At 45.5% G+C, this 26,175-nt stretch overlaps 2 protein-coding genes across 2 annotated transcripts in view; both read right to left on the bottom strand.

Annotated features, from left to right (window-relative positions):
* Positions 1–26,175, bottom strand: part of TPGS2 (tubulin polyglutamylase complex subunit 2) — a 1,173,328-nt gene that overhangs the window by 317,960 nt on the left and 829,193 nt on the right. The window lies entirely within an intron of this gene.
* CELF4 (CUGBP Elav-like family member 4) overlaps positions 1–26,175 on the bottom strand; it is an 814,373-nt gene that overhangs the window by 64,085 nt on the left and 724,113 nt on the right. Inside the window, 4 exon segments of the mRNA XM_075186292.1 lie at positions 1,998–2,088; positions 2,090–2,148; positions 8,342–8,489; positions 14,734–14,877. Coding sequence (XP_075042393.1) covers positions 1,998–2,088; positions 2,090–2,148; positions 8,342–8,489; positions 14,734–14,877 — 442 coding nt within the window.

Below are 26,175 nucleotides of genomic sequence, written 5' to 3'. Positions count from 1 at the left end.
GTGACCTGGGAGCAAAACCAACGCATTTTGCAGTGTGCATCGAATGCGCTTCTTAAATGAGGTCCATTGTAGACGTAGAGGGCTTGATTCATTAAGGTTCGCAAAAGGAACGTATTGTGCGTTTTTTTTAAAAGCGCAGGTAAATCAGGCGTATATACGTCTGTATTCCATAAGGGGCAGAAGATACGTCTGTTGATGAATATGGGTCTAGGTGCGTTCAGACGATAAACTGCAAGAAACGTCCAATACATATGTGGAATATAAAGTCAAACAAGAACGCGCAGAAAAAAAACCTATTCAATTAATTTCACCTGTTAATAATATAGTCATTAGTGGCAAAACATTAAAGGAAAAAAAAATAATGTTTGCACCTCAAAACATTTATTAGGATGTCATTAATGTCTATTGGACATAAAATGCATTTTTACAGTTGGTCCTGATTGCAAACACATGTTATAGCTGTATACACAGCCATCATCACTATCACTCTGCGCTTACCCCAGACCTGTAGCTGGTGCAAGTGATATGGCAGAAAAACACATACCTGAGAGATGCCCAAAGTTTGACCTTACTGTACATTGATTACGTGCATACATCCATTCTCCTCCCCGTTCCGCCTATGTAATCGTAAGCTGTAGTATTCCAAGATGATTTGGACTTTGTTTCGTTCTCTGACCAGGGCCCCCATCAAGAAGGGGTACGGCCAGTACTGCTGTGAGGGGCCTGGACAGACCTCTCCATCTGTCCGGAGAGGGGGGGGGGGAGAGGGAGAACCCAACCATAACTGTGGAGGGAGGGAGGGGAACAGGGAGAGCCTGGGGGACCTGATCTATGGAGGGAGGGTGGAGGGAAGAGGGGGACCTTAACTGTGGAGGGGGAGGGAGAGGGGGACATTAACTGATTGGGGGGGGTGAGGGGGACCTTAAATGTGATTGGGGGAGAGGGGGACATTAACTGTGATTGGGGGGGAGAGGGGGACATTTACTGTGATTGGGGGGGAGAGGGGGACATTTACTGTGATTGTGAGGAGGGGAGAGGAGGACATTTACTTTGGGGGGAGTGAACATTTACTGTGATGAGGGAGTGGGGGGGGTGTACTGTGATGAGGAAGAGGGGGCACATGTATTGCGAAGATGCAGGGGTGCACATGTATGTGGAGGGGGGGGGCCCGCCAGATTAATTAGTACTGGGCCCCACAGTTTCTGATGGCAGCCCTGTCTCTGACATATGGTTAATTCCTGGGCACTTGCAGAGCGTTTTTACGCAAAATAAGTCACTTTTCAGCATTTACGTTCCTTAATGAATGAGGCCCAGGATGATTTACTAAGGCGCATATTTTGGTAGTTAGTCAGAAGTTATTTAAATCATTTTACAGTCTAGAAGTCTAATGCAAAAACAATAAGCCCCTTTCACCCTCTGGTTATCAGCCGGCGTGCTGATCAATGTACGCCTTTACATCTGTCCTCCCCCAGAGGAGTCGCGAGCGCTGATGTTGCGGAATTGACCGTGGAGCGCTGCTCAGTGAATAATTACATCTCCAGCAGCGACATTTACCGAGCGCTGTCTCAAAGGCGAACGAATGGGGATAGGGGACATTTTTTCCCCCCCTCATTAGATTGGTTTTCATCTCTTCCTAATTAAATAACCACTGATCCATTTGGATTTTTGAATAACTTTTTGCAATATTGCCTTTCTGATGTCATAACTTTTAGAAAAGATGTATTATTTATGTCAGAGTGCACTCACTTATGGTAATCAGTGTGCAACTTGTGTTAGTAAACTGGATATAAAAGTTTTATTCCTTTTTACACACGGTTCATTCGAAAACATTTTTTAAACAGGATTTTACTAATTCAAGGAGTCTTGGCTTTAAAAAAAATAGGGATAATTGAACTTTATGTATATTATGGATTGTTCCTGGGTAGCAGTAAAAGGGATTGAATACCTAGAGAGACCAGAATGCCTACAAGAGTTGGGATGATATATTGGCTTGTTACCTGGGTAAGGATGGATTCCGTTGGCGAACACAGCTTCCGCGGTAGGCTGACCGTTAGCCTGGGGTGGGAGGCCGGTAAATCCGTTCACCCCCGATTGGAGATGGAATGCTAGGCACGGTTGGTGCGGTGATTCCTGGCGGTGTGCTCCCACCTAAGGAGGACAATCATCGGCTGACATCAGAAAAGACCAACATTGCACAACAACATCTACAAACCATTCATGATGACAAACGGTAACGGCGGCGGCAGCAACATTCTGTGACCTTCTCTTGAAGTAGCCCCAACAGACCATGTTTTCAGGGGTTCTGCAATTATTGCACGGGAGAATTCATCTCATTAAATAGACAGGTCAGCCTCACAACATGGCACGTTGGGATCATTGAAGACAGGGTTGGAGATCTGCAGGTTTATCTACGCAAAATATCTTCTATTTTCTTCTCTACCTTTCACCTCTGTTATGTTTCCCCTGTTACATATTTTAGACCTAGAGGGACTTATTTTAAAGCTGTGATCACAATGTTGGGTTCCCATCGCTGCCACACACAAAAGATCACTGTATTCTAAAACTAACATGTATCAAGTTTTGTCTAGAAATGTGTCGTCTGTTACTTTACACTTCAACTTTTATCAATTGTGCTCTGTGAGGTTTCCTTCCATGTTGGAGTTAATCCTGGTGGAGAATAAACCGAGTCGCAGAATTGGAGATGGAAATTACAATCCTCCTATTCTCACCGGATGTGTTTTATGGCTATTTAGAAAGACTCTTTCCCCATGAGCTTACATTCCAAGTCAGAATATAAATAATCACATCTCATGGCCCTTTTGTGCCCGCTGATGGGTCTTATGACTCCTGGGCACTCATAGCGGATGTCATCTACTACTTCCCACTAAATCAGGTTCAGGTAAAGTATTTGGGGCGTATTTATAAAAACCCAACTTATCAAACTCTTTTTTTTCCATTGTTTTTCCGACCAAAATTCCATTTTCGACCCATTTGCCTTATATATAATCGTGTGCGGTACAGTTTCGGTGTCTATAGAGGGGACACATAACAACTATTTATAATGGAGCCAACATTCTATTTTGCCAGAAATCACCAAATTCATTTCTCCTGCTCAGACCGTTACTTTGAACAAAGCTCCAATTATCATAGTTGGTTCTTTAATTTATATGCAGAGAAATTTTTATTTTTTTTGTTTGTACATTCAGCTGGAGAAGAAAGACCTTCTGTATTCTGTCCCAAATCTTATACCAGAACTTGGCTTTACCACATTTTCCAGGTGAATGTTTTTTTTTACCCTTTTCCATTTTGTCTGTGTTTTATGATTGGCGCTTGTGACTCCTAATCACTCTATGGGGTGAGCGCACCCTCACAAAACATATCACAGAAAAATGCCTGAATCAGCTAGCTGGGTCACACATGTGCATCCCCCCCCCCCCAGAGACTGTCACGGCGGAGTGTTAACTTACGTTAACCTTTACCTCTCTGGGCCAGTATCACCTAGGCCAGTGTTGGCTAACCTGTGACACTCCAGGTGTTGTGAAACTACTAGTCCCAGCATGCTTTGCCAATATATATAGCTGCTTGTTGCTGGAAGGGTATGCTGGGACTTGTAGTTTCACAACACCTGGAGTGTTACAGGTTAGCCCAGTGGTTCCCAAACTTTTGCAGTTTGGGGCACCCTTAGAGTCTCCAAATTTTTTCAAGGCACCCCTCCTAAATAATTACCGAGCAGTCTTGTTTTAGAAGTAGTTGGGTCAAAAAATTGTAATATGTATTTAGGTCAGGACAGAAATACTTATTTAGTTGTATGCAAAAATGCCCCCTCTGCATCCAGACACCCTGCCCCCTCTGCATCCAGACACACTGCCCTCTCACACTGCCCCCTCTGCCCTCTGTCACGCTGTCCCCCTCCTCTGCCCTCTCTCACGATGCCCCCCCTCCTTTGCCCTCTCTCACGATGCCCCCCTCCTCTGCCCTCTCTCACAATGTCCCCCCTCCTCTGCCCTCTCTCACAATGTCCCCCCTCCTCTACCCTCTCTCACAATGTCCCCCCTCCTGTGCCCTCTCTCACAATGTCCCCCCTCATCTGCCCTCTCTCACGCTGTCCCCCTCATCTGCCCTCTCTCACGCTCTCCCCCTCCTCTGCCCTCTCTCACGCTGTCCTCCTCCTCTGCCCTCTCTCACGCTGTCCTCCTCTGCCCTCTCTCACGCTGTCCTCCTCTGCCCTCTCTCACGCTGTGCCCTCCTACGCTGTGTCCCCCTCCACTGCCCCTCTCACGCTGTGCCCCTCCTCTGCCTTGCTGAGCCCCTCCTCTGCCCCACTGTCACACTCCTCTGCCCGCTGTCACCCTCCTCTGCCCCTGTTACACTCCTCTGTCCTCTTGTGCCCCGCTGTCACCCTCCTCTTGTGCCCCGCTGTCACCCTCCTCTGTCCTCTTGTGCCCCGCTGTCACCCTCCTCTGTCCTCTTGTGCCCCGCTGTCACCCTCCTCTGTCCTCTTGTGCCCCGCTGTCACCCTCCTCTGTCCTCTTGTGCCCCGCTGTCACCCTCCTCTGTCCTCTTGTGCCCCGCTGTCACCCTCCTCTGTCCTCTTGTGCCCCGCTGTCACCCCCCTCTGTCCTCTTGTGCCCCGCTGTCACCCTCCTCTGTCCTCTTGTGCCCCGCTGTCACCCTCCTCTGTCCTCTTGTGCCCCGCTGTCACCCTCCTCTGTCCTCTTGTGCCCCGCTGTCACCATCCTCTGTCCTCTTGTGCCCCGCTGTCACCATCCTCTGTCCTCTTGTGCCCCGCTGTCACCCTCCTCTGTCCTCTTGTGCCCCGCTGTCACCCTCCTCTGTCCTCTTGTGCCCCGCTGTCACCCTCCTCTGTCCTCTTGTGCCCCGCTGTCACCCTCCTCTGTCCTCTTGTGCCCCGCTGTCACCATCCTCTGTCCTCTTGTGCCCCGCTGTCACCCTCCTCTGTCCTCTTGTGCCCCGCTGTCACCCTTCTCTGTCCTCTTGTGCCCCGCTGTCACCCTCCTCTGTCCTCTTGTGCCCCGCTGTCACCCTCCTCTGTCCTCTTGTGCCCCGCTGTCACCATCCTCTGTCCTCTTGTGCCCCGCTGTCACCATCCTCTGTCCTCTTGTGCCCCGCTGTCACCCTCCTCTGTCCTCTTGTGCCCCGCTGTCACCCTCCTCTGTCCTCTTGTGCCCCGCTGTCACCCTCCTCTGTCCTCTTGTGCCCCGCTGTCACCATCCTCTGTCCTCTTGTGCCCCGCTGTCACCCTACTCTGTCCTCTTGTGCCCCGCTGTCACCATCCTCTGTCCTCTTGTGCCCCGCTGTCACCCTTCTCTGTCCTCTTGTGCCCCGCTGTCACCATCCTCTGTCCTCTTGTGCCCCGCTGTCACCCTACTCTGTCCTCTTGTGCCCCGCTGTCACCATCCTCTGTCCTCTTGTGCCCCGCTGTCACCCTCCTCTGTCCTCTTGTGCCCCGCTGTCAACCTTCTCTGTCCTCTTGTGCCCCGCTGTCACCATCCTCTGTCCTCTTGTGCCCCGCTGTCACCCTACTCTGTCCTCTTGTGCCCCGCTGTCACCATCCTCTGTCCTCTTGTGCCCCGCTGTCACCCTCCTCTGTCCTCTTGTGCCCCGCTGTCACCCTCCTCTGTCCTCTTGTGCCCCGCTGTCACCCTCCTCTGTCCTCTTGTGCCCCGCTGTCACCCTCCTCTGTCCTCTTGTGCCCCGCTGTCACCCTCCTCTGTCCTCTTGTGCCCTGCTGTCACCATCCTCTGTCCTCTTGTGCCCCGCTGTCACCATCCTCTGTCCTCTTGTGCCCCGCTGTCACCCTCCTCTGTCCTCTTGTGCCCCGCTGTCACCCTTCTCTGTCCTCTTGTGCCCCGCTGTCACCATCCTCTGTCCTCTTGTGCCCCGCTGTCACCCAGCCTTATCACCGAACACTGATAAACAGCCCCCACAATTTTAGAGCAATACGTCCCATATCAGCATTTATTTGGGTTTCTGTCCCTTTAGCTCATTCCATCTGTTGCATAAAAACAAGTGCAGAGAGTATACTCAATGAACCTATGTGATATCAGCTCTGTCAGAACATCGCTGGTTAAATCATATTGTGAATCTGTAGCTGGGGAAAGAATGGAAACTGCCGCAGGCAAATCATTTTACCCCCCCTAGGCCTCCATTTACCCAATGTTAATTGAGTACTAATTATGCTCATATTGTTCTCCATCCACCTCAGTAGCTGTCATACTGTCTCCCCCCCCTGCCCGTACCCCCTGCTCCTCACACTGATATATACTGCAAGTTCTGGGAGCCGCGGTCTCTTTGGAAATCTAATGACAGTCGCTGTTAGAGGGCAGAATGAACACCCGGGTGGATGTGGTTTCCCAATCATCGGTTTGAAATAGACAAAAAAAATAAATAATGAAAGAAAGAGAAACTGGAGTGAATGTGCTCCACTTGTGTTGGCAGATTTGCTTTGTGTTATCCGAGCTGACATGACCGCCTCTATGTGACAGCTCCGTGTGCGCGCTGTAAGCGACATGAAAGCGCGGAGGGCGCGCTGCTCCTGCTTACTAAGCGCTCTCCCTCTTTCTGTCGCTCTCCCTCTTTCTGTCGCTCTCCCTCTTTCTGTCGCTCTCCTTATGGGAAGCGTTGAATGTACAGGGATGAGAACACTGTCACGTTTGTCTTGCATGTCTTAATGATAATTGTGCAGTGCTGAATTGAGGGGAGGAAGAGGGGGCTCAAGGAACGACAATGTCTTTCCCCAAGGTCCCAAGGAATGGGGAGACCAGCAGTACATTAAATATTACACACATTACAGCCGGCTCCGGGTGGTTGTCTATCCTGCACCACTTCAAAGGCCAGTGCCTGGAGCAGGAGACGAGTTCTGGCTACTTTGTATCACTCCGTGAATGAGCCGCATTGTCAGGGAACCGTTGTCTTGTTCCTCTCTCTTTAGTTCTAATGGTTTGTAGCAGAAGGGCCCGTCGGTGACCTCAGCCCCCACACGTGTCACGTCCCTGGATTAGCCGAGTATTTTATTAATGGCGAGCTGGAGTCCATGTAACCCAAATACATTTTAATGAGCTGGTTTTACTCATTGGGCCTCTACGTGATGCACAGAGGAAGGGAGACAGCGTAAGTCTGTTATGGGAAGAATTATTCCTGCTGTGACCTATTTATAGAGTCCTGCAGTTACTTTATAGCAATATACCTATCAATATTTATTAAAGGGACGCAACTTAATATATAACGTGGTGCAACTGACTGAGATGTGCTGTAACCCGCGGCAACCGGATAGGAGATTTAAACAGTCTTTGTGAAAGGTTCCATCACGTTCGATGCACCGAGCTGTACAGACTGTATAATACAGCGACAGCGGAGGCCGCCATTGTGAGTGCTCAGTCGTCTATCCGTTCACTAGACATAAGTGACATCATTGATCGGCTTCACTCTCAAGAAAATTAGTATGGACCCTATTTATCAATATGCGGTGATAACAATGATTTTATTCTGGCCGGGAGCGGTAAGCCCAAGCGTTACCGGGCCGCTCTCGCGGCAAAAGCGTATGTACAGTGGAACTGGGGAAATCTTATCTTCTATATATCCACCCTGACAGCGGCATGTACCGCCGCGGTCATTGTTAAACAAGCTTTCGCTGTAGAAAGTCGCCAAATGTATTTCCCAGTGGAGGGTGCCACTGGCACTAGCACAGCGGTAGCTTTTGATAGACCGGGAGAAGACCTATATCCGTCAAAAATACCAGACATAGGGCTTGTCCGTATTGAATAAATATTCCTGTATATAGTCATGTACATAGAGCACCAATTATTACATATGACGGCCCTCCGCTATCTCAGAGGTGATGGAGGATTCTAGTGCATGGAAGAGGGGAGAGAGCGGCGTAACACACCCCATCAGTGGTTCCCAAACTGTGTGTCACTGCTCCCTGGGGTTCCACGGCGATCTCACAGGGGTGTCGCGGCCAAGACCGGTGGTAAGCAAGGCCGGGGACTACTTGGTAATTATACTGGCTTAGGGAGTGCCTTGAAAAAATTATGGAGACCCTAAGGGAGCCTTGAACTGGGAAAGTTTAGGATCCACTGCACCACAATTAATTAGTCAGCTCACTGCGTGTGTGTGTGCTCCCTGGCTCCGCCCTGACTCCTCCTCTGGACACGCCCATGGCGTACTCTTTAACCTTCTTATCTATGAAACGAGGTTCTTGCTCCTGAGAATTAATTTTATTTTGAACGTAAATGGTCCATTTAATTCATAGAAACACAATCTAAGCTGAAATGGAAAAGAATTGTAATTAATAAGAGAGAACAGAAGACACTTCTCCTACCTGATGTTGGCGTCATAGGAGCAGCCGCCAGGCCGTTCATGTTGAGAGCCGCCATTTGCTGCATCTGGGCGGCTGCGAAGGCGGCCATAGGATTCAGGTACCCGCCCTGCGCGACGGAAGCCATGATGGCGGCCTGCTGCTGCATCAGCTGGAAGACAGGGAACAGACAAAAAGTATCACGAGTTACCGGCAGGGGCCCCCCAACCCGAAATGTGGACGGAGCAGCTCAGGTAACGGTCCAAAACCAGGCCTGTGGCTCTACAGGTGTGGTGGAACTACAGGTCCCAGAGTGCCCTGCCAGCTATCAGCTGGCTATCCACTAGCAAAGCATGCTGGGGTTTGTAGTTTCACAACACCTGCAGAGCCAAAAGCTGATCAGCTTCTAGCTGTCATTTGGTAGAATGTACTAAATAAATGATAACCAGAATCTGATTGGTTGCTATAGGCAACATCTCCACTTTTTCAAACCTTCAGTTTAGTAAATATACCTCATAAATGTCTATTTACTTAACTCTACACTACCACCTAGGAAAATATTTTAGTACTGTGCTCCCTCTCTGTAGCCGTGTGGGCTGCTGCAGACTTTTCCCGCCCAAGACTCTGCTGGCCAATTAATTAATTACTTATAATAATTAATCACGATAACCATCTATAAATAGCAGCAGAGGTGGGGTGAAGACCAATCACCAGTCACAAGCTAGAAACTGCAGCTGGTGATTGGTCCTTCCGCTCAAACCCCGCCCCATCCCAGCCTTCCGGATTTTGGTCGGGGTTGTGCCCCATCCCAGCCTCCCGGATTTTGGTCGGGGTTGTGCCCCATCCCAGCCTCCCGGATTTTGGTCGGGGTTGTGAGAGGCACGGAGGCAAAATGGTAAAATATTTTCCTAGGTGATAGTGCAGTTTTAATATTCATTTTATTACCTCACGTTTCACCCAGATTTAAACAACTCATAGATGTAAGGGGACACAGATGATTTGTCTTACTCAACTATTCAATCTTGTCACCTACAGATCATGTGGGGATAATATCTTGTTTGTGACAGACAGCACCACACATTGTCACATACCTAGTAACGTCTCACACGTGGGCCTTATGTGTTTCTCATGTGCATAGACTGACAGGCGGATCAAGGGCCATGAAAGCCAATTCTTGTTGTTTTTTTTACAAAATTAGTTTAAAAATTAGCCAATTGCACTCACTTAGCATTGTACAAATTGATTGCAGTAACCTCCTCTGTAATTAGTAAAGACGGCTGACTACACTTTTTGCAAATCACATTGATTCGTGATGGAGTTTACAGAGCTCTAATCCTGGACGTGTAATGTGGTATTTCAGACATTATTTCAATATAATTTATATGCACAATGAAAACCCATGTAAAGTGCTAAATCTCTCCTTTATGGCTTAAAAGTTAGAACAACCCAACTAAACTGCTTCAAATAAAGTTTACATAAGTAATGCTTTAACAGTCATCTAATATATTATCTTTTAATTAGGCGGGTGTAATTATAGGAGCATGCAGGGGGAAATGACATATTAATATCTATAGTTATATTAATATATTATCATTGAATATTTTTTGCTTTAATTGCATGTCTGTGTCTGTGTGGGAGGGGGGCGGTTTAAAAATGTTATGGCCCCTAGATCATAATCAAGATTGAAATGCAAAATGTTTGGCAATAAGGTACTGTTTTTTGTTGCCTACTAATATTAAGCTTGCTTCATTGAGAAATAAATCAATCTTATCATCAAGTATTGAATAATGAGGCTTAATAAGGTGGTGTAACCCATAGCAACCAGATGAGAAACTGGCTTTAGGAGAGCAGAAAGCTGATTGGTTGCTATGGGTCATGTGTTCTACTCCCACCATTTATATAGAGATGGAGTAAGTTTAAGAGAGAAACAGCGCCATTAAAATACAAGTTGATAATAAATATATTTAGTCGCTATAAACTCCTGGAGCATATAATAACCAGGCTCAGAGATGTATGATGTGTTTCAGGGAATGAGTGTATTTTACTGGCTGGGTGGGCGCTCCGATTGTGCCAGTTTACATCTGGATCTGGGCGTAGGATCAATAACCTCAGCCCCAGTCGGCACGAAACAAATAGCAAGCCGCAGGGCTCGCTGGCATTCCTGCCTTCTCTGTGTGGCATACCCCATTGCATTCTGGGATACCAAGCCGCGCCGTGCTGTTTGGGTGCAGTGGGCAGCTGTACCAGATTCTCATGTATATTTAACACCTAGATTCATGCCAATATTCCTCTTAATGCTGGAGCTGCCTCAACTTCACAGAAACTCTTCTCATTTTAATAGGGTTCTGGCGAGAATAAAAAAAACAAAAAAAAACCTTCACAGTCTTATATTAAAATTTAAATACATTTCGACTGATACTATGCGGAACTAATAATAACTGTCAGGTCATATTGTACACTCAGCGCGGTTATTATGTATCAGCGATACAGAGAGGGTTATTTACTAACACAGTGAGAAGCTGACGGTCAGTTCATTCTGCTGTGTGATGGGGTCGGGGCTTGGATTGAGAAACGTGTACCCAAATATGGGGGGGGGGGGAAATATATATATATATATATATATATATATATATATATATATATATATATTTGTGTAACAGTTTTGAGAATTTCCAACTTCTCTAATAGACACCAAGATACAGTAGAAGAGACACTTATTCAGAGAACAACTAACTACTAATTCCAGGCCCATCAATAATATCACCTCTGGTACAATATAGACAATATGCAATCGGCACATGACAGAGATTGGAGATGAAAACTCTGAAACTAGCACAACAATCAATATTTATTTAAGAACAAAACTTTCTAAACTACACATTTTTCTTAGGTGTAAATGTATGAAGTTGAGAGTTTTCTGGCGGGTTTGAAAAGTGGAGATGTTGCCTACAGCAACCAATCAGATTCTAGCTCTCTTTTGTAGAATGTACTAAATAAACAAAAGCTAGAATCTGATTGGTTTTTCAAACCCGCCGGAAAACTCTCAGCCTGTTACATTTACCCCTTAGACTGATTGGCAGTTACAGAGTTTAATACAGAGATACGGAGGTGTAGTAATAATGTAATATAGACTACTTGTCTTCCGCTAATGATAGACACTACGCGATGCTTTGATACTCAGGACAAGAGATGTAGATGGCGTCTGACATCTATGGTTTAGTGAAAGCATGTTGGTGTGGGAATTAGAGGTTCCCACTAAATATAGAGTTCCGGAACATATAACACCAATGTCTCACGGGACATACATATGACTGTTGTGTGAGACGTGTTCTTTAAAGCATGACAAGATATGTGTGAGTCAGTCATAGCTGTATATTTGGATTTGTGATACAGCATAATGTGAACAGCACATTGTGATTAATGAGACGTTAGACTTTATCGGTCTAGTGCATGTTAGAATATTGGTTGGTTGCTTATTGTTATAGGACCATACATAGGGTTATTTAGATGGGTAAGAAACAAACTGGAACTTCTAGCTCCAAAACACAAAAGTTGGAAAAACATAGTTTTCTGAAGCCTGAATTAGACGTATTTAATTGCATATATACACATTTTATATGTATTAATGGACGTTCATTACAGGAAGCAGGATGATATCCTTCTAAAAGACACAAAGACTGCAGGAAATTATAAGCTCTTCAAGTTGCAAATAAAACGAGAAGATGTAATGGAAGCGATGGGCATCACCTGAGCCTTTATGCACTGCATTCCCTCCTCAGTGATCTGTTGACTGGAATATGGAAGGTACATTAGCGAGCAGCTCTCAGGACTAATTACACCCATTATATTTGTACTTTCACCATCACAAAGACCAGCACTGCTTTCAAAAGTCTGCAGAATCCCGAAAATCAAGACAAACAAGTCTGTACAATACAGGACAATTTCTATCTAATGAATGCAGTCTGTACATCTTGTCCAATGGCTGCACAGTCATTGTATCATCAGGAAAGTGGAACCTAATCTGCTCTGATCTGGAGGCAGATAATTATTAACTTTATACATAGAGAAGAAAGGGTAGAATAATGTGCTGCTAATTTGATTCCAGTGGAAGTGGGGTGGCTTCCCATGGAGGGCTTCCCATAGAGGGCTTCCAGAGGTGGGGATTTCCAGAGGTGGTGGGCTTCTAGAGGTGGGGGTCTGCTTTCACTTCTACTGCAGTATCGCTTCATTATGCTGCTTTGTCTTGCCAGCTTCTGTCTCTTTGACTACTCTGGACTTGATATTATTGAATGTACCCTGCAGTACCTCTAAACTACCAGAGGTGCTGCTATCGTACCTTGCCTTTTCCCTCACTAGCAGGGGTTAACCTGCTGCATCCTCTAATTATCTGCATCTGTTCTCTGCCTATTTATGCCTGGCCTCCCACAGTTTCCCTTTGCTGGTCATTGATGTTGCTGTTCCTGATATTGTTGTTCTCACTTGTTACTCCTGTTACTTCTCCTGTTCCCTGGGACTACTGCAAGCTGCTAGCCTCCATCCTGGTTTCTTTCCACTCAGCCTGTTCACCTGCACCAGCAGTATTCTTTGTTGTTACCTGCATTCTGCCTCACCCAGAGATCCATTGTTCAGTGCCTGCAATATTCGGTTTGTACCGTTTTCTGCAGTATCTGGATCATATCTGCTCAATAAATATTATTTGCTTTCGCCATACTCCGGGCTCCATAGCTGTCATTTCCAACTGTAGAACATTTCTGCAATGACTGGGTTATATAAAAGTAACTTGGCATAATAGAAGTGCCAAATGGTAACATTCTGCAGTACAGATCGTTCCTCTGACATTCTGCTTTATCTGCTCCACAAAATGGCGACAATTCCGCTTGCATCCTGCAGTCTCTCCGTGGCGTGTCGCAGTAAACAGAGGACAGGCATCCCGGAGACACAGGCTGCATTGGTAAAGTTCTGACAGAACTAGTTAGGAATTTGGAGAGCCCCCTCTCAGGGGGATGACTACATTTTAGGTAATCACATTCTATTTGCTTGCTGGAGAAGTCGGACGCAGGGGCCGCTAATGCAGTTTGATGCCTTCCCGTGTAATGATCTTGAGGGGAAGGCTTAGCTCTCAATGTGAAGTCACTTCATGTCATACTGAAGAGGATCAAATCCTTTCCAATGTATTCTCCGTCCCTGGGATTTGTAAACAAAGGTCTCTGCAAACCAATAACCCTTCGTGGGCTGTAAATGAGAGATTCTCTCCTGGTTTCAGATGGATATTGCAGCACCGATAGCGAATGTGACAGTTTTTAAAGTTATAATCTACGCGTCACATTACACCAGGGAACCACAGGTGGATCTGTGATCTATGTACTGTGGGGCAGACATTTTGTTGACTGAATCTCGGTGATGTCATTAATTCCTAGAGAATTTATAGCCCTAACTTTCTTGAATATTGGTTTAGCCCATAAAATGTGTGCATGTGACTGGGAGGCTTTTAAAGGGGATCCCCGCTAAAGGCTGATTACCCGCTGGCGTTGCGTTAAACACAGTTGAGTTTGACATGTGGTGGTTACCGAGCACTTGGTAGGGGAGGGGTTAGTGGAGCCGCCAGCGTCGGAAAAACCACCCGACAACGTAAATGCTCCCGATCTAAAGTGCAAGTGCGCTAGTGGGTGTGGGGGGTCATTGGAACAATGAGATCTATCCTCATACCAGTGATTTTTTTACAGGCAAAATGCGCTAGTCAAAACAGGTATATTGACGCCAGTGGGTCTCTAAGCCAAGACACAAAATACCCTACTGTATAGATACGAATAAATATAATAACGTGTCCTGTGTATATAGTACTTTACGTTTGCATCCACTGCAGAACTTAATGCCTGTGAGACTGTAGATAGCAGAGCTGCCTAAATCTCACAGAGTTCCTGGGTTCCACCTTCCCCAAACTCACCCCGGCTCTAGGAGATTACTTTTGTGCTAAACGGAGACAGAGCATCATAGTACACATTATAATTACTTTTGTGGTCCAAGAGCCGCATAGGGAGATAGAACTCATTTCAAAGGGCCTCGGTAAAACTGAGCTTAAATATGGAAAATGCGTAAAATTTACTACAGGAAATAAAATGAACTTTGCAGTTAAACCCCTGGGGACAGATGTGGGTGTGGTGTGGGGACGGGTGGGAGGGGACTATTTCATGTAGTGGGTGTGTTCACATAAGGAGCAAGCCACGCCCCACCCCTCTGTAGCACATGTGACGTTCCTCACCTCCCTTACAGATTACCATTTGCATCTCAAATCTATTTATTCTTATTTCATAAATAACTATATACGATATAAATATAAATATATATATAAATTGAGTCATTGATATATTTATTGCGCTGTCACATACAGCATGTTAGACTGTATTTTATAAACTTACTGCTTGAGCGTAGGCGCCATAAGCTCCGAACTGGATAGCCATGGGGTTGAACATTCCCATCTGTCCGGCCATTTGCTGCATGCGTCTCATAGTGCGTTCCTTATCTGTGTCTGCAAACTTCACCACCAGGCTCGAGGAGGCCCCCTAGTGGAGAAAGGAGTAATGATTACCGCTAATAAACAGCTGTATTAACACACACACACAAAGCGCTGAAAAAGTCAAATCTAATGTACAGTAATCACTGAGGATGTTATTACATTATAAAATATGACTCAAGTATCTTTTTGTGCCTTCTAATACAAAGTTACAATTTGGGAGCAATAACAAGATTAAGTGAAATAAAGCAGACACATTTCAGTACAATAAACGTGGAGATTCACACAGCGCAAAGACATCTGTGGTTCCACTGTTCGCCTCCGCATGCGCACGTGTGCGTAGATTACCACCAACCTTCATACGTTTGAAGAGCAAGATGGTGACTTTTGCGGGGGGAGGGGGGGGGGATAGATGTTTGCGCAGGCTGTGGGAGTGATGTCGGTCCTTGCTTTGTCCAGATTAAGTGAACTGGTGCGCCTAATTTTGCGGAGCAGTGCGAAAAAGAAATTTCACTTCGCAGAGGGATATTACTGACACAAGATAAAGGGGTGGAGAGATATTTTAGGGGCGTGGCTTGCTGTACAGAGGGGTGTACGCCCATTTTCATACACAAATGGATATGAATTTTGCGCAAGCCGGGAAGTGCTTTTCTAGGCGTAGTTCAACCAAGATGACAGATGCAATAAAATAGCTTCCGGTGTCTGCTCGCTCTTATGATTAAATAAACTCTTAAGATCAGTTTAGGCCATTAATGTCTTAAATTAGACATTAATGGCCTAAACTGATCTTAAGAGTTTATTTAATGTATGGATGGCTCTATAGTATACTTGTCAAGTTTCTGACTCCTGGAAGGGAAGGTGAAGCTGCTAGTGTGGGGAGGGCGTGGTGCAGTGAATGGCATCATTTTGGTTCAGCCCTCCGCGACAAAAGGCAACAATGGCATCATCGCGCTACAGAGGCTGGGGCTAAATCAATTCAATTAACAACAAATCGCGTCATCAAGGTCCCCCCCTTTCATAGAAAGTGGGATGGATGCGGGAGAGTGGCCAGTTGTCTAGGGAAAGGTACCCGGAATTTGGGAGTCATGGGCAACTCATGCATACTTGCCAACTTATGGCAAGTATGATCTGGGAGCCTGCCGGGGAAGGTGGGCGTGCAGGCGGCGGGGCTCTGAAAATCGCACCATTTTGGGGCCTTCCCGGAGAATCGCTGCGTTTTGGACCTAATGCTGCCCGCTTCCAGGCAGATCCAGGAGATTGCCACGAAATGCGGGAGTCTCCTGAACATTCCGGGAGAGTTGGCAAGTATGAACTCATGTGATTAGATTTTTGAAGGGACATTTATAGTTTTGTACCATGTGCCTCTTTTACACATCTAGGATCACTTTCAGTTTGCAGAGACATCCCCCAGGAGTGGAGATTAGGGGTACACCTTGAGATGCGCAGGATGGATGATCAGAATGTACTAATGTAAATCCAAGGCGTTCTGTAGGGCACATCAAGCGGGCATTGTAAAATGAGGCCGAGTATCTGCACCTTTCTTCTCTGCCTCACTGAGCTCGCACTCAGCAAATAAACCAGTGATGGGGTCCGTAGGGGTGGCCCCCTAACCTTCAAAGGGTCCACACGTTACTCTTAATCTCAGTAATAACCAAAAACAATACATCCGATCACAGAAACACAGACACCTATCTGTAATAACATATCAGCGGCTGCAGTTTATACAAATGTTACACGCTATAACAACCACATCTGACATTAAACCAGGAAGGAGCGGCGGCTGCAGGGGAAGGAGCGAAGGGGCCACACACTGCCCATCATTGTATTAAGCTATTATCAACATTACACAACTAATCTCCCCTAACATTATTACTGTCAACAAAATAAAGACAGCGAAATTAGTTTTCCGTCCATTTCTACAGCTAACATTCTGCACCGTTCCAACCTATTCTTCTTAAACAAACTACATCAAGTTTTAATTTTGCCGTTATTGGCAAGTGAGCGGCTTCTGGGCAATCGTGACACCGAAAAAGAGAATATTCGCATATTGACCGCAAATCCTAATTTTAGATTAGTGAAACCCACGTGTACTCTGATGTCATCAGGGGAACCAGTCACATTCTTTTCTTTTACAGGCATTATGTTGTTATTGATCAGTCTGCTAATTGCAGCTCATCGACAAAGGAATATTTTTTAATGCATACATTTCCTGCTAAGTTCCAGCCTTCCCGAGTCCTAATTAGACTGCAGCGCTTATTTAATTAACTGTGATCCGCTGTGCGATCCACTAAGCTGGCTGTAATGACCGCAGTCTCCCTGCAGCTGGAGTGAGAAATGAGTAGTGGATTCTGGCTCCGGTACATTAGAAGCTGTTTGTTATTGTTCACTGTTAAGTGGCTTCTTTCTTTGAGTGCAGGGGTCTAATAAAAGGGGGGTACAGGAGGTGCTGTTATGGGGGCCCTGGGGCAACGCCAAGCCGCTCCCTTCCCCTCCTTCTGATGCGCCCACGCACCTCAAATATTGCTACGAAGATGAGTATCTCTTGTTTTGTTTCTTTCTTGCTTTTTGTGTAAAATAAACCATTTCAAGTGATAAACTGTGAGATATACTAAACTTTTTCCAAAATGTTATATATACATCCATTGGGGTTCTGTAGTGTTTATTAAGGACCTCATTTAGAGTCGGACGCAAAGTCCGTTTAAGAAGTGTAGGAGTAGGAGTGTGCCGCAGCTTGGTAGGGTATTACGAGTGGCAAGCAAACCCAGCTGCGTCCCACTCTTAATACCCTATGGAGCTCCGAGCAGTTCCTGCAGCTAGATAACCGCTTGCGCCACTTGATTCCTGCCGCACAGCTTTAGCCCTGTTTTGACGTGTGTTGCGTCTGCGCCTCACTGCGACTAGGATGTATTTACATGGTCACGCCTTCACAAATCCGTGTTCCACCCATTCTCTCGTAGTGAGTCGCAAGCTGTCGCAAGTGTTAATTGCGTCTAAGATACAGGCGGATTTGGTGCTTTCTGCACATGCGTGATAGTGTTTTTGGGTTAGATGCGCCTAAAACGGACTTTGCGTCCGACTCTAAATGAGGTCCTTACTGTTTTTCTATTAGTCACATAATAAAGTGTAAATGCTCTACTCCATTTAAAGTACACGGATGTGTATCAGCTATATTCAAATGATTTAATAACTATGTATTAACCATTAGAATTCTGTTTTATGGCTATATTTCCAATCCCTCTTTTTTAATATTATAATAGTTCTTCATTAAGGGGGTCTAGTGTACTGAGTGTTGGTGCATCCTGTACAATCAAATCTCATTGGGCTGGATAGAAAATCCCGACAATGGACGATTGGATCGTGGCCATTGGCCAAAAATACTGCACATATTACCCTGGATCTGGGGGTACAGTCTGACCCCTGGACATAAGATCTCTGCAATTTACATGTAGTCAGATTCGTCAAAGGTCCAGTCATTTGGGGGTAGTAAAGATTAAATAAATGGTTCCACGCTAGATACATTGAGACGTTCTCTGGCGAAGAGCTCTGTAATATCTCAGGTTGTAATCTCTGACAATGATATTCAACACTTTGGGCTAGATTTACTAAACTGCGGGTTTGAAAAAGTGGAGATGCTGCCTATAGCATCCTATCAGATTCTAGCTGTCATTTTGTAGAATGCACTAAATAAATGACAGCTAGAATCTGATTGGTTGCTATAGGCAACATCTCCACTTTTCCAAACCCGCAGTTTAGCAAATATACCCCTTAGAGCTCATCCATCTGGGACCGTACAATGTATTGTACATGGTGTTATAAAGACCCATGTACCCTTACACTGAGAGCTTCAAATTATTTTTTAAAATCTTTAACTTGTCTTTTCAAGTTATGTTTAAACCAGAAATAAAAGCCATGATGATTGGAAACACAAAGAAACCAACTATGGGGAGTTTTGCTCAGCTCCGCTGTGAACCCCATTCATTAATTAAGCTGTAGGGTAATGTTTAATGGTTGATAATTTAGTAATATTTTTTTTTTAAATCCATTTTTACAGAGGGTGCAGGTTGTGGTGTACATCAAGCAATTAGAATGAAAATTATGGAAAACTACCCAATTAGTGAGAGAAAGTTAATATTACAATCCAAGTACTGCAATAAATGCTGCTCCATCAGTAGAAAAATACACTTAGTACCGATAAAAGTGTTGCCCTGTTAACACTACCATATTGTTTTTCTCGTTAATGGTAATTGGTTTTTATCCTACATTAAATCTACTGAGTTACCTGGTAAATATAAACCATTTGGCAAGCCCAGGATATGAGGGGGATACTATCCTAGAATGGGGTGAGGGAGTCCAGCTATTTAAGTAAATGACATTATACATTAGAAGCAGGAAGGAATATTGAGAGCTGATAACAGTCCTTGTACATATAATCACCAGTGAGTGCCTCTTCCCTGATAATTTAATGAAAACTCTGATAATTTGAAATGTCCTTATTGTCCTTGTACCTGTTTAGTGCGAGATTCAATCCAGCAGATGAGGTTTTAATGATCACACTGACTATCTGTAATTGTTGTGTAATTGGCCAATACAATTTCTACACTAAAGAAGGAACGAGACAACAAGATTTTCCTATTGGTAATTAATATTCTACAACCACTCCGGGAAAGGAAAGTCACATGAAGATCATTTTTCTACACAAAGAGGAGGAAGGATCGGTATAAAATGTTTAAAGGATTTTTTCTGCCTAAAGTGTAACCATTGTCCTCTTGCTGTGATGGAGGCTACACTAATATCCATACAAAATCAGTTTTACTATTAGGGGACACTGGGAATTCTACTCAATATTATTGTATAGGATTTAATTCTTGTGGACTCTGCTCCTTCCACTATGTAACGCTCACTCTGTGGCGTCCTGATTCCTTCTAAATGAGAGAAAAGCAGCATCAAAAGTAGGGACAGTCATTAGAGAACCCACAGCATCTTCAGTCCCAACTTCAACTGTCCTGATTTGAATAAATGACTTTTAAGTTGATTCTGTTGGGGATGTGGATTAAATCTGCTGGTACCTTCGTGTAGTGACCCTGGTTGGTGGAGACATAGTGTGTAGAGATTGGATGGAGAGGAAGTAGAGGTCAGGGTGTAAAGAAGAGGAAGAGGACGGAGGGTGCATGGAGAGAAGAGGAGAAGTAGAAGGAAGAGGAAACGGACGGAGGGTGCATGGAGAGAAGAGGAGAAGTAGAAGGAAGAGGAAGAGGACGGAGGGTGCATGGAGAGAAGAGGAGAAGTAGAAGGAAGAGGAAGAGGACGGAGGGTGCATGGAGAGAAGAGAAGAGAAGAAGTAGAAGGAAGAGGAAGAGGAAGAGGACGGAGGGTGCATGGAGAGAAGAGAAGAGAAGAAGTAGAAGGAAGAGGACGGAGGGTGCATGGAGAGAAGAGAAGAAGTAGAAGGAAGAGGACGGAGGGTGCATGGAGAGAAGAGGAGAAGTAGAAGGAAGAGGAAGAGGACGGAGGGTGCATGGAGAGAAGAGAAGAAGTAGAAGGAAGAGGACGGAGGGTGCATGTAGAGAAGAGAAGAAGTAGAAGGAAGAGGAAGAGGACGGAGGGTGCATGGAGAGAAGAGAAGAAGTAGAAGGAAGAGGAAATGGACGGAGGGTGCATGGAGAGAAGAGAAGAAGTAGAAGGAAGAGGAAATGGACGGAGGGTGCATGCAGAGAAGAGGAGAAGTAGAAGGAAGAGGAAACGGACGGAGGGTGCATGGAGAGAAGAGGAGAAGTAGAAGGAAGAGGAAACGGACGGAGGGTGCATGGAGAGAAGAGGAGAAGTAGAAGGAAGAGGAAACGGACGGAGGGTGCATGGAGAGAAGAGGAGAAGTAGAAGGAAGAGGAAACGGACGGAGGGTGCATGGAGAGAAGAGGAGAAGTAGAAGGAAGAGGAAACGGACGGAGGGTGCATGGAGAGAAGAGAAGAAGTAGAAGGAAGAGGAAACGGACGGAGGGTGCATGGAGAGAAGAGAAGAAGTAGAAGGAAGAGGAAACGGACGGAGGGTGCATGGAGAGAAGAGAAGAAGTAGAAGGAAGAGGAAACGGACGGAGGGTGCATGGAGAGAAGAGAAGAAGTAGAAAGAGGAAACGGACGGAGGGTGCATGGAGAGAAGAGAAGAAGTAGAAAGAAGAGGAAATGGACGGAGGGTGCATGGAGAGAAGAGAAGAAGTAGAAGGAAGAGGAAATGGACGGAGGGTGCATGGAGAGAAGGGAAGAAGTAGAAGGAAGAGGAAGAGGACGGAGGGTGCATGGAGAGAAGAGAAGAAGTAGAAGGAAGAGGAAATGGACGGAGGGTGCATGGAGAGAAGAGAAGAAGTAGAAGGAAGAGGAAATGGACGGAGGGTGCATGGAGAGAAGGGAAGAAGTAGAAGGAAGAGGAAATGGACGGAGGGTGCATGGAGAGAAGGGAAGAAGTAGAAGGAAGAGGAAGAGGACGGAGGGTGCATGGAGAGAAGAGAAGAAGTAGAAGGAAGAGGAAACGGACGGAGGGTGCATGGAGAGATGAGGAGAAGTAGAAGGAAGAGGAAACGGACGGAGGGTGCATGGAGAGATGAGGAGAAGTAGAAGGAAGAGGAAACGGACGGAGGGTGCATGGAGAGATGAGGAGAAGTAGAAGGAAGAGGAAACGGACGGAGGGTGCATGGAGAGATGAGGAGAAGTAGAAGGAAGAGGAAGAGGACGGAGGGTGCATGGAGAGATGAGGAGAAGTAGAAGGAAGAGGAAATGGACGGAGGGTGCATGGAGAGAAGAGGAGAAGTAGAAGGAAGAGGAAACGGATGGAGGGTGCATGGAGAGAAGAGGAGAAGTAGAAGGAAGAGAAAACGGACGGAGGGTGCATGGAGAGATAAGGAGAAGGGCAATGGGAAGAAGAGGGCAGATATGGAGGAGGAACAGTATAAATGTATATATGTGATATTTGGGAGCTGAACACTATAACCATCGCCCTCTGTTAGTAATACTGAGATTATCCTCCCGGTACTTGACCGCCGCACATTGCACCATTATTGTTATTTACTGTAATGGGTTAATTTGCCTTTTGACAATTTCCTTCAGCGAGTGGAAGCTCATTTCCTGGGTTGTCAGCGGCAGAGGATTGAGCTGTGAGCACATCTACGTCTGACTGGTCGCTTTCCAGTTTCCTTCTCACCTATTGATATTCAATTACCCAGCGTGGTCCTCCCAGCACCAACCACGGATATAAGTACGGAGCACACACAGCCCCCTCCTCTCCGCCTGCAATGAGGGTCCGTTACTGACCAACACAGCATTCTGTATTAACCCTCCAACTCATTATTCCTCCCTTTCCAATATAAAAAGAACAACAAGTCTCAGCATGCCCTGCCAGGTTCTTGCACTCCATGCTAAAATAAGTACGTCAGCAAAAGCTGGAGACAGATAACTAAGTTATGGTCTAGATAGATCGATAGTCAGACACACAGATTGATAGACAGACAGACAAATAGGATAGGATATAAGATAGATAGACAGATATGATATGAGATTATATAAGATAGATAGATACAGACAGTCAGACAGATGATATGCGATAGATAGATATGCTATATACGATAGATAGAAAGACAGACAGACATGATATGATATGAGATACATAGATAGATAAATCTAGAACTATTGGTATTATGAGATGTCAGGATCAGAAGCTGACACAGTCTGAAGTACTATCTCTTCATCAGCAGTAACATTTCTGCCTTTGGATCAGCACAAGATAACCAAGTTATGGTCTAGATAGATAGATATGTGATAGATAGATAGGCAGTGTCACGGCTCAGGGTATTTTATGGATCCCTTTTGCCACTACTTAGATGTTATAGCAGTGGATGGTGGAGGTTGAACAAAACACAGAAGAGGTTAGTAGCGTTGCAATATAATATATTGTAGATGGTATAACAGCAACAGTATAAGATATGTACAACTCAGCAAGCTGAGTACACGGCAGTTCACAAAATACAATGAAATCACGAAAGAAGTTCAGTTGGTAACCAATAGCAACGGCATGAAGATTGAACGCACACAACTTGAATAACTGAACTGGCTACTGGCTTGGCAATATATTCTTGATAACAGTCCAGCAACTAATAATTAGCAGAGTAATAATGATAGCCGTGCCAAACATAGAACCACAGATGACAAGGTAACTTGATTGTAGTTCAGTAAAGAATACAGACAGCCGAGCAGAGAGGTAGTTGAGCCAATCAATACGAGTGCAGGTGTAATAGGCAGCTCACGAGTACCAGGTATGGTGGTTGTAGATGTAGAAGTCCAGCACACAGGTAACAGCAGTAGGAGATTTAGTCTAGACCAAGGTAGACTGAGTAACACGAAGATCAGGCAATGAGTCCATAACCTTGGGAGGTTCATATAGTGCTCCAGGACCAATGAGGTTTAGGGAGTGGTCCAGATCACAGTAGCTAGGAACACCTGTGAAAGTAATCGCTCTGAAAGAGAAGCAAGCAGAATCATGGTTCTTAAAAGGTAAAGTCACAGAGCCGGGACCTGACTATAGGACCGGCGTGTGACAGTACCCCCCCTTTTAAAAGTGGCCACTGGACACTTAGCGATGACCTCAAAACTTTATACGGTCCGATGAATCGAGGGGCGACTCTCCTTGAAGGGACTTTACGATGAATGTTCCGAGTGGACAACCAAACTCTGTCACTCACTTTAAGAGCATATACGGCTCTACGTCTCCTGTCAGCCGCTGACTTATATCGAATAGAAGTCTTCTTAAGCTGAGATATAACTGGATTCCAAGTATCTGAAAAATTCTGAACAAGTTCTGCAGCAGGAGAAGATGGAATAACCATAGACATCTGTAGGCACTTAGGATCCAAACTGGAACGATTAGTAGGAGATTGTTGAGGAAGAATTACGGCCTCAGAGCAGACAGCACGGTGAGGAGCCGCAGAGCAGACAGCACTGTGAGGAGCCGCAGAGCAGACAGCACCAAGTGGCAACTCGGGCTGAACCGCATAGAGTGGCAACTCGAGGTGAACCGCATAGAGTGGCAACTCGGGCTGAACCGCATAGAGTGGCAACTCGGGCTGAACCGCATAGAGTGGCAACTCGGGCTGAACCGCATAGAGTGGCAACTCGGGCTGAACCACCTGGGACAGGGCCCTCTCTGGAGCAGACTGGAGGGACAGGGCCCTCTCTGGAGCAGATGATTGATATTGAGAAGGTAATGCAGAAGGTTCCAAAGGTGCAGGGAGTCTAGGAGACCGGAGTGGTTTCCCCTTGGTCAGACATCCAGAATGGCAATGAGGGCCCCAGGACAGAATCTCAGAAGTCTTCCAATAAAGTTGTGGAGAATGAAATTGAAGCCATGAAAGGCCCAGGACAACTGGAAAAGCAGTACAAGGCAAAATCAGAAAAGAAATACTTTCAGAATGTAAAGCACCAACATGAAGATGAAGAGGCTCGGTCCGGGCATGAACCACTCCTTGAGAAAGCTGGGATCCATCGATGGTTGTGATGGCAATAGGAGTCTCCAAAGGAACAGATGGAATTTACCATTCATTAACTAAAGTCTGTGAATTAAAGTTCTCAGCCGCACTAGAATCCACCAAAGCTTGAGTTGCATGACTTTTGGAATTGTACATCAAAGAAACAGAAAGGCTACAAGCCACAGGAGAAAAGGTTTCCCTAGGCTCCAATCTGACTCTCCCGAAGCAGATCGGGGTGTGACCTTTTCCCGTTTTTTTTACCACAGGAATCTAGAAAGTGACCAGAGTCACCACAATAAATGCATAACTTGCCCCAACGTCTTCTGTCACGTTCCTCTGGGGTCAATTGAGCTCTCCCAATTTGCATAGGCTCATCAGGTATTGAAGAAAGTGACACAGAGTGCGGAACTGGCCTATAGATTGGGCAGCGAGCTATCTCTTCCTCTATGGCTCTCTCTCTGAAACATAAATCCACTTTGTTACACAATGAGATGACCGCATATAAAATTCGTAGGAAGTTCATAAGAGGCTAAAGCGTTTTTAACACGGTCAGATAACCCCTGCCAAAATGCGGCCACCAGTGCTTCATCGTTCCAAGATAATTCAGAGGATAATATGTGGAATTCAATGACATATTGAGCCACTGACAGATTCCCTTGTCACAAACGGAGTATAGCAATGGAAGCAGAGGAGAGTCGACCAGGTTCATCAAAGATGCGACGGAACATCAAAAGAAAAGATGCATAATCAGAGAGAAGTGGATCATTCCTCTCCCAGAGTGGGGATGTCCAGTCTAAGGCTTTGCCATTCAGTAGAGAAACCACATATGCTGTTTTAGACCTATCAGTGGAAAAATTTTGTGATTGAAGCTCAAACTGGATAGAGCACCGATTGAGAAAACCACGACACATTTTCGGGTCCCCATCAAATTTGGCCGGAGTAGGTAACCTGAGCGTAGAGGAAGTCACAAGGGAGGCCTGAAGTTCCGAAACTTGCTCAGGAGGGGAGGCTGGCATCTGTGGTTGATTTGCTGGCAACGTATCCAGACGACCAGTGAGTGCATGAAGACATCGTAGCACCGGAGCCAGTGTGTCCTCCAGGTTTTTCAGCTCGAAGAATTAAATGCTGTAGCATATCCCTCGCAGACGGCTCCACTGGGGGATCAGACATTTTAGGGCCTGATCTTACGGTCACGGCTCAGGGTATTTTATGGATCCCTTTTGCCACTACTTAGATGTTATAGCAGTGGATGGTGGAGGTTGAACAAAACACAGAAGATGTTAGTAGCGTTGCAATATAATATATTGATAGATGGTATAACAGCAACAGTATAAGATATGTACAACTCAGCAAGCTGAGTACACGGCAGTTCACAAAATACATTGAAATCACGAAAGAAGTTCAGTTAGTAACCAATAGCAATGGCATGAAGATTGAACGCACACAACTTTAATAACTGAACTGGCTACTAGCTTGGCAATATATTCTTGATAACAGTCCAGCAACTAATAATTAGCAGAGTAATAATAATAGCCGTGCCAAACATAGAACCAGAGATGACAAGGTAACTTGATTGTAGTTCAGTAAAGAATACAGACAGCCGAGAGGTAGTTGAGCCAATCAATATGAGTGCAGGTGTAATAGGCAACTCACGAGACAGTTCAGTGTGCAGATGTAGAAGTCCAGCACACAGGTAACAGCCGTAGGAGATTCAGTAAGCAGTGTAGAACTACAAGTACCAGGTATGGTGGTTGTAGATGTAGAAGTCCAGTACACAGGTAACAGCAGTAGGAGATTCAGTAAGCAGTGTGGAACTACAAGTACCAGGTATGGTGGTTTGT

The sequence above is a fragment of the Mixophyes fleayi genome, chromosome 1 (genome assembly GCF_038048845.1).
Source record: "Mixophyes fleayi isolate aMixFle1 chromosome 1, aMixFle1.hap1, whole genome shotgun sequence".
NCBI lineage: Eukaryota > Metazoa > Chordata > Amphibia > Anura > Limnodynastidae > Mixophyes > Mixophyes fleayi.
The sequence above is the reverse complement of the archived record's forward strand: the minus strand, read 5'-3'. Positions and strand labels throughout refer to the sequence as shown.